Source organism: Hyla sarda, chromosome 4, assembly GCF_029499605.1.
Source record: "Hyla sarda isolate aHylSar1 chromosome 4, aHylSar1.hap1, whole genome shotgun sequence".
Lineage (NCBI taxonomy): Eukaryota > Metazoa > Chordata > Amphibia > Anura > Hylidae > Hyla > Hyla sarda.
In genome coordinates, this window is record NC_079192.1 from 8,780,034 (window position 1) to 8,789,057 (window position 9,024).

General features: G+C 41.8%; 1 protein-coding gene across 1 annotated transcript; it reads right to left on the reverse strand.

Moving 5' to 3' along the window:
* Positions 1-335: 335 nt before the first annotated feature.
* On the reverse strand, positions 336-1,265 carry LOC130367222 (olfactory receptor 10A7-like). Its single transcript, XM_056569625.1, has one exon. It carries the CDS (start codon positions 1,263-1,265, stop codon positions 336-338), a length of 930 nt encoding a protein of 309 aa, XP_056425600.1.
* Between the last annotated feature and the right edge of the window lie 7,759 nt (positions 1,266-9,024).

Here is a 9,024-nt window from a genome sequence, read left to right on the forward strand (position 1 = left end):
TGTAGTTTTGCAACATCTGAAGGTCCGCAGGTTGAAGATCACTGTCCTATACTTTACATTGTATTTGGTTCAGAATCTTTATTTTCTAGATTTTTATCCTACAAAATTAGGTGCGTCTTATATGCCGGAGCGTCTTATATGACGAAAAATACGGTATATGCTAATATCCCAAACAATAGAAAGGTTGTCCATATACAGCTGGTAAAATAGTGTCAGTCAATATTTCATTTACTGCTATGTGATACTTAGTACACAAAGGATTCATAATTAAATGTGGCCTTCATACACAGTGGTATCGTACCTTTGTATTAAATTTCTCATCTTTTTTAACCAGTTTAAAAGATATTCATGATCATTTTTCGCACGGCTCTCTTGATCTCCTGGTTCCTCAGGCTGTAGATGATGGGATTCATCAATGGTGTCACCACGAGGTATAATAGAGATCTGTATTTGTTTATATGGGATGTGTTCTCATCAGATGGAGTCATGTAGACTGTGATTAGGGTCCCATAATATGTGCAAACTGTGATCAGGTGGGAGCTACACGTGGAAAATACTTTTTTTCTACCAAGAGCTGAAGAAATGTTAAGGATGGTGAAAAAAATACAAACATAGGTCAAAATGATAAACAAAAATGGGAAAAATATTAGAACAATAGAAATAATAAAGTCTAACAACATCAGAACGGTGGTGTCTGAAGTGGCCAATTCCACTATGGGACCAAAGTCACAGATGAAGTGGTCAATGGAGTTCAAGCCACAGAAATTAAATTGAATGATAACAATGATCTCACTGGATGTCAAAACGCTGACCAAAACCCATGCCCCAATAACAAGCTGGAGGCAAATATCTGGACTCATCAATGAAGAATAACGTAATGGGTGGCAAATGGCCAAATATCGATCACAGGACATGACAGCAATGAGAGAGCATTGAAAATATCCAAATATACCAAATAGGTACAACTGTATAATACAGCCCCAAAAGAGCAAAATACCCTCCTCAGCAAGTATTATGTCCAACATTACAGGGACAACACTGGTGGTTAGTAAGACGTCGGCTATGGATAAGTGTTTTAGGAAGAAATACATTGGGGTTTTGAGGTGATCAATAACAGAGACTAAAAGGATAATAAGAAGGTTTCCTGCCAGTATAAATATATAAGTCAGGAGAAACACAATGAAGAGAAGAGTCCTGTACTTGTGTAGACTCCGGAACCCAAGAAGATGTATCTGAGTGACCTGCGTCTCATTCTCACCACACATAACTTATAAGTCAATAAATGTTAAACAGTTAGCTTTCTTTTATGAACTAAGAAAATTGAAGCAGAAATATATGTGGAAATGTATCACATTAAAAATAATACAAGGTAATGCAATCTACTTAATACTGGAGGTATTTTCAGCCATAATGGGATATACAGGTATTGTAAGGTCTTGTCTTGCAAATAGTAAATTTCTTAGATGTCAATGTTTTTATAGGGTTAGGTAAACATGGAAGATTCCCTTTAGGATCCTGACATTATAACTATATACAGGTGGATGCAGTAAACAGAGGAGAATGGTTGTTAAAATTAATTGATAGTTAAGTTGCCCTTTGGGAGAATCTAAAATTATAGTAATATTCTCAATAAAAAGTGATTATTCTAATAATGGATAATACTTCTAGGTGAAAAAAACCCACACCTTATATCATTAAGGCCAATCAGAAATATATTAAAACAGGTTTCCCTACACCCCCAGCCAAAATATTAAAGGGGTTATCCGGCCAAAGATATCTTATCCCCCATGCAAAGAACAGGGAATAAGATGTGTGATCATGGGGGGGCCTGCCGCTGAGACCCCTTGCAATCTCTCACAGTACCCGCATACTATGCATCTCCAGTCTCGAAAAAGCTATTTGCTTCTTGTACTGCAAACGTGATGTAACACCCCCCCCCTTGTGACATCACTCCACGGCCCCTACATTCATGTCTATGGGAGGGGCCTGTTGGTCGTCACACCCCTCTCATAGACATGAATGGAGGGGGTGTGGCGTTACACCACATCTCCAGTCCCGGAAACAAAGAACTTTCTGAGACTAGAGATGCAGCTCCGCATAGAATGTCGGCAATGCTCTTTGGCTGGATAACCCCTAAGTCCCAGGTGCTTAGACACATTAGTACAGTATCTTCCTTCATTCTTTCACAGTCACACACAGATTTTATAGTCTCTTACACTGTTTAGGAGTTTAACTGAAAGGAGAAGATTTTCTGTCATTATTGTTATTATTAGTAGCATGTTTATGTTATGTGGTCAGTACACATTTGTAACCTATTTAGTTTTCCTGTACCTATAATTTTAGCATGTATGTAATCTGCTTGTTTGATTTAGTCCCATGAATAGAGTCTACAGTTATGGTTTGTCTTATAGATTTATAACTGTAAGTCTAGACAACTTACTGAGGACCTATTCATTAGTTGATTTCGGGTGGGACCATTAATGCCAAAATTAGATTGAAGACTTAGGAAAACCTTGAAGAATCTGCTGTGTGTTTATGATACATGTTGAAATCTTATCCAGGTAACTATATTTATTGACCATTAGCTGGAGGGATGACTTGACATGATGTATCTATATCTTGTGTAATGGCTTCTAATTTTCAGGGAATTATTTTAGCAGTTCGTGGACATGAGAAGTAATCACATCTGTGTGAGACAGGGGCCTAGCCCTTTTTTTGCTCTAGAGATGTGATTGGTTGATCTCTTATTTGATCAAGATAACTAGGCCTTGTTTAACCTGCATTTGGGAGGCAAGGAGTGATTCCACCATTTGTCCCTTTTTGGAGAACATCCCAGAACTTCTTTGTGTGACTGCTGAGTGAACAGACTGATCCGCTCCACCTTTGCTTGAGCACTGGTACTTCTACTTTGTTGTAACTATAAAAGAACTTTAATATCTTTTGATTATTTTTGTCTATTCTATAGCAGGGCAAATTTGTACTTAAAGGGGTACTCTCGGAATAAAATGTTTTGAACGCTGGGTGCTGGCTGCAAGGGGGGGGGGCATCATGATGTCACACCATGCCCCATCAATGCAAGTTTATGGGAGGGGGCATGGTGGCTGTCATGCCCCCTCCCATAGACTTGCACTGAGGAGGAGTGGTTTTACATCATGAGGGGTGTGGCCATCATGTCACAACCCTTGCAGCGTGCACCCAGCATCCTAAATAAAATGTTCCGAATGCTGGGGCAGTAGAGTACCCCTTTAAGATAATTTATATTTTGATACCCACCACTGGTGGACAAATTCATAGACTTCTGTCCAGATAGAACTTTAGCGTAACTGTAGACACTGACATCTATCTGAACAGAAACCCGTTCATTGCATTTTTGGTTCATATTTTCCAAAAGACTAACCCCCAAATTATAGAATTAGTAAGGGAAATTCCCCTCCGTATAGCTACCAATAATTTCTATGTTATCATTTATTAAGTTTTATTCATGATATCTCTGAGCAGGAAATCACTATTGCATGTATTAACATGTTTTGTATTTAATGTACTCATTTCCTAAATACACCAAATTTATATATGCTATATACTGTTGGTTTCTATACTGCCATCTTGTGGTCAATTTTGAATACTGTTGCGCACTAGGGCAGTACACTCCCATCTAGAGGGAAAATGTAGGTATTGCTGTGATTTTATAAGGCATAATAATATCATATTTAGCTGTATTTTTTATATTATTTAATATCTCTATATGTTAATAAATGGTATATCAATTTTTGCATATTTTATTGTGTTGTGTATGGTGTTTTATTTTTGCAACAATATTCCTATCTTCCAAATTTCATAGAATAATAGAGGTAATTATTGTGTCAACTAGAGATGAGCGAATCGAAGTTGACAAACCCAAATTCGTTAAGAATTTCACAAAACATTTGATTGGCAACGAATGCGAATATTGCCGCAATTCGATTGCGTGAATCGCTTCATTAAACTCCATTTTACAGCGTTCCAGGCTATTGGAGACCTACGATGGCAGATCCACATGTGAGTACATGGGGCAGGGGATTATGGGAGGGCGGAAACAGCGGCGGGAATGAAGGTAGGAGGGCTGACCCTGAATCACATGTGAGATGCAGCCTATCAGCATTCATTCACCCCTGTGATGTCACAGCCCCTATATAATCGGCGGCCATCTTGCCTCTCCATTTCATCTATGCACTCAGATGGAGAGGACGGGACTGTGTGTGTGTGAATAGCTCATACCACAGCGTTACACTGCAACTGCTAGTCACATCAGCATTAGGGAAAGGCAGGAGTGCAGAGTGCTGTGCTGTTACACTGAGAAGGATCATTGATTGCTAAGCCTCCTATTCACGTTATTGAGCATTGCAGCAGAGAGGGGCAGATAGCTGTCAGCTGCCTCATACAGATCTCCAAGCTGCCTGAACTTTATCAACCATCTTATCTCCTCATTTTTGAGCCCAATTGAGTGTTTTTTTTTTTTTGCTCCACAAATCTTCTGCTGCTCAGAATTGTGTGACAGAGTGCAATTTAGGGTTTAATACCTGGATTTTTTAGTTTTTTTGTGGTGCTGCACTGTTGGGTCCTGCTGCTGTTCAGAAATATGTGATTGTTCAGTGGACTGTAGGCAGTGGCGTTGCTAGGGTTGGTGTCACCCGGTGCGGTAGAAAATGGTGTCACCCCCATACCTACCCCCCCCCCTCAGTAAGTTTTTAACCTGTTGTGACGGACACCACTGTTGTAGCGCATTGTGAGAAATTCCAGTATAACAATCAGATATACCAGTTGCCACAGAATGGGAAAGTGTTAAAGAAGTTTTCACCATTGAAATATACAGCTCCCAGAATTACTAAAAGGGGTACTCCACTGGAAAACATTTACTTTTATATCAACTGGTGCCAGAAAGTTAAACAGATTTTTAAATTACTTCTATTTAAAATCTTAATACTTAAAGTACTTATAAGCTGGTGTATGCTCCACAGGAAGTTGTGTAGTTCTTTCCAGTCTGACCACAGTGCTATTTGCTGACACCTCTGTCCATGTCAGGAACTGTCCAGAGCAGGATAGGTTTGCTATGGGGATTTGCTCCTACTATGGACAGTTCTTGACATGGACAGAGGTGTCAGCATAGAGCACTGTGGTCAGACAGAAAATAAATTAAAAAGGAAAATAACTTCCTGTGAATCGCTTATACAGCAGCTAATAAGTACTGGAAGGATGAAGATTTTTAAATAGAAGTAATTTACAAATCTGTTTAACTTTGTAGCACCAGCTGATTAAAAAAATGTTTTCCAGTAGAGTACCCCTTTGAGCAGTGGTGAGGTTATGCTGGGAGTTGTAGTTTAACTGACCTAACTGTAGAACTGACAAGTGACTACAGCTCTGATGTAGAGAGGAGAATGTACAATGATATCAGTGATTACAGGTGACGTCTTCTCTATAGTGAGGAGAATACACAATGATATCAGTGACTACAGGTGACATCTTCTCTATAGTGAGGAGAATACACAATGATATCTGACTACAGGTGACTTCTTCTCTATAGTGAGGAGAATACACAATGACATCAGTGACTACAGGTGACGTCTTCTCTATAGTGAGGAGAATACACAGTGATATCAGTGACTACAGGTGACGTCTTCTCTATAGTGAGGAGAATGTACAATGATATCAGTGATTACAGGTGACGTCTTATCTATAGTGAGGAGAATACACAATGATATCAGTGACTACAGGTGACATCTTCTCTATAGTGAGGAGAATACACAATGATATCAGTGACTACAGGTGACGTCTTCTCTATAGTGGGGAGAATACACAATGATATCAGTGATTACAGGTGACGTCTTCTCTATAGTGAGGAGAATGTACAATGATATCAGTGACTACAGGTGACGTCTTTTCTATAGTGAGGAGAATACACAATGATATCAGTGATTACAGGTGACGTCTTCTCTATAGTGAGGAGAATGTACAATGATATCAGTGACTACAGGTGACGTCTTCTCTATAGTGAGGAGAATGTACAATGATATCAGTGATTACAGGTGACGTCTTATCTATAGTGAGGAGAATACACAATGATATCAGTGACTACAGGTGACATCTTCTCTATAGTGAGGAGAATACACAATGATATCAGTGACTACAGGTGACGTCTTTTCTATAGTGAGGAGAATACACAATGATATCAGTGATTACAGGTGACGTCTTCTCTATAGTGAGGAGAATGTACAATGATATCAGTGACTACAGGTGACGTCTTCTCTATAGTCTTTCCTTATCTAATTCAGATGGTACATACCGCCAGGACTTGATCCAGCTAAAACTTCTCTCTGCAGAATGTGACGCCCAGACGTCTCCTCACTATGTCAGCGCATTCTCATCCTCTATATGAAAACAATTCTTATTATAAACCTGCCAGACACTGTATCCTCTAAATAGAATACTACTATACACTATACTCTTTGATTATAAACCTTCCATACACCATACCCACTGAATATACTACTACCACACACTGTACATTCTGAATATAATACCAACACATACTGTACCCTCTGAGTATAAATCTGCCACATACTGTACCCCTGAATATAATACCGCCACACACTGTACCCACTGAATATAATACTACCACATACTGTACCCTCTGAATATAATACTACCACAAACTGCGCCCTCTGAATATAAATCTGCCACATACTGTACCCTCTGAATATAATACTACCACAAACTGCGCCCTCTGAATATAAATCTGCCACATACTGTACCCTCTGAATATAAATCTGCCACATACTGTACCCTCTGAATATAAATCTGCCACATACTGTACCCCTGAATATAAATCTGCCACATACTGTACCCCTGAATATAATACCGCCACATACTGTACCCTCTGAATATAATACTACCACTCACTGCGCCCTCTGAATATAATACTTAGAGATGAGCAAACTACAGTAAATTCAACTCGTCACAAACTTCTCTGCTCGGCAGTTGATAACTTTTCCTACATAAATTAGTTCAGCTTTCAGGTGCTCCCGTGGGCTGGAAAAGGTGGATACAGTCCTAGGAGACTCTTTCCTAGGAATGTATCCACCTTTTCCAGCCCACCGGAGCACCTGAAGGCTAAACTAATTTACGCAGGATAAGTCATCAACTGCCGAGCCGAGAAGTTTGTGACGAATCGAATTTACTGTAAGTTCGCTCATCTCTAATAATACTACCACAAACTGCGCCCTCTGAATATAATACTACAACAAACTGCGCCCTCTGAATATAATACTACCACAAACTGCGCCCTCTGAATATAACGTTGCCATACAGTGCACCCTCTGAATATAATACCAGAACCGCAGTAACACCCCTCAACATCCGTTAGCTGATGCGATTACGACGGGAGGGGGGTATTGGTGGTGTTGCTAGTGGATGATGGGGGTGCTGCTACTCGGGGGGGTGTTGCTGGAGGATGATGAGGGTGCTACTAGCCATCCCCCCTGGCAGTATCATCCCCATCATCCATCGGCAGGATCATCCTCCTGGCAGGAGCACCACCATCATCCACCATCAGGATCTGCTGATGGAGGTGCTGCTGGGGGGGGGGGGGGGGGTGTTGCTGGTGGATGATGAGGTTGCTACTGCCGGGGGGGAGCATTAGGTAGGCAGCAGTTCCCCCACATTAGGTAGGTCGCAGTTTCCCCACATTAGGTAGCATCTATTCCCCACATTAGGCAGCATAGATTCCCCACATTTGGTACCAGTTCCCCCACATTAGGTAGGTACCAGTTACCCCACATTAGGTAGCAATTTCCCCACATTAGGTAGCACAGATTCCCCACATAAGGTAGCATAGACTCCCCACATAAGGTAGCATAGAATCCCCACACTTGGTAGTAGTTTCCCCACATTAGGCCGCAGGTTCCCTTGCAGGTTCCCCACAATGGGTCAAAGTCTCCCCACAATAGATTGCTGGTTATACCACCCCCCCCCCCACACACACACACACACAAAAAACACATACAACACAGAGAGACACACACACAAACACACACAGTCAGAGAGACACACACTCACAGACACACACACACACAGTCACACACACACACAGTCACACACACACACACACACACACACAGAGTCACACAGTCACACATACACAGAGTCTCATACACACACAGTCACATACACAAACATAGATAGAGACAGACACACACACTCACCCATTCAGCGCAGCGCTCCTTCTCACCGGGCGCCGGGCGAGTGACGTAACTGACGTCCTCCTGCGCGGCCATGCGGTGTGACGTCAGGCCGGCGCAGACGTGGGAGCGGAGGCCGGGCACAATGCTGGTGAAGGTGAGGGGGGGTGTGATGATGGACGGGCGCACAGTGCAGGAGAAAGAAGAGGGGGGTTGCTGACGGACGGGCGCACCGCACACACAGCGCGGGGGGGGGGCGGTGCTGATGGATGGGAGGCCGGTCGGGCACAGAGGGGGGGGGGCTATGGAGCGTCTTGGTGTCACCCCATTAGGTTGGTGTCACCCGGTGCGGGCAGCACCCCCCGCACCCGGGTCGCAACGCCACTGACTGTAGGGCATTTGTACCATTTTGTACCTGTTAATCTGTCAAGGGGCTACATACTGTGCAAGTCCAAACAATACTATTAACCGGCTGTTTTTTTTTTTTAAATACAGAGTTTTTTCTGAGTATAGTTACGCATATAACTGCCCTCATCAGTGCATACCGCATAGGTACATCCAAGTATTGTACCATTTAGTACCTGTTAAACTGTCAAGGTGCTCCATACCATCAGAGTCCAATCAGTAGTATCCACCGGCTGGTGTTTTTAAAAAGTACATTTTTTTCTGAATATAGTTATGCATATTACTGCCCTCATCAGTGCATACCGCATAGGTACATCCAAGTATTGTACCATTTAGTACCTATTAATCTGTCAAGGTGCTCCATACCGTCAAAGTACAAACAATAGTATTAACCGGCTGGTGTTTTTAA

Bases quoted from the DNA above. Each gene is read 5' to 3' on its own strand.
- LOC130367222 (XM_056569625.1), bottom strand. From the start codon at position 1,265: ATGTGTGGTGAGAATGAGACGCAGGTCACTCAGATACATCTTCTTGGG.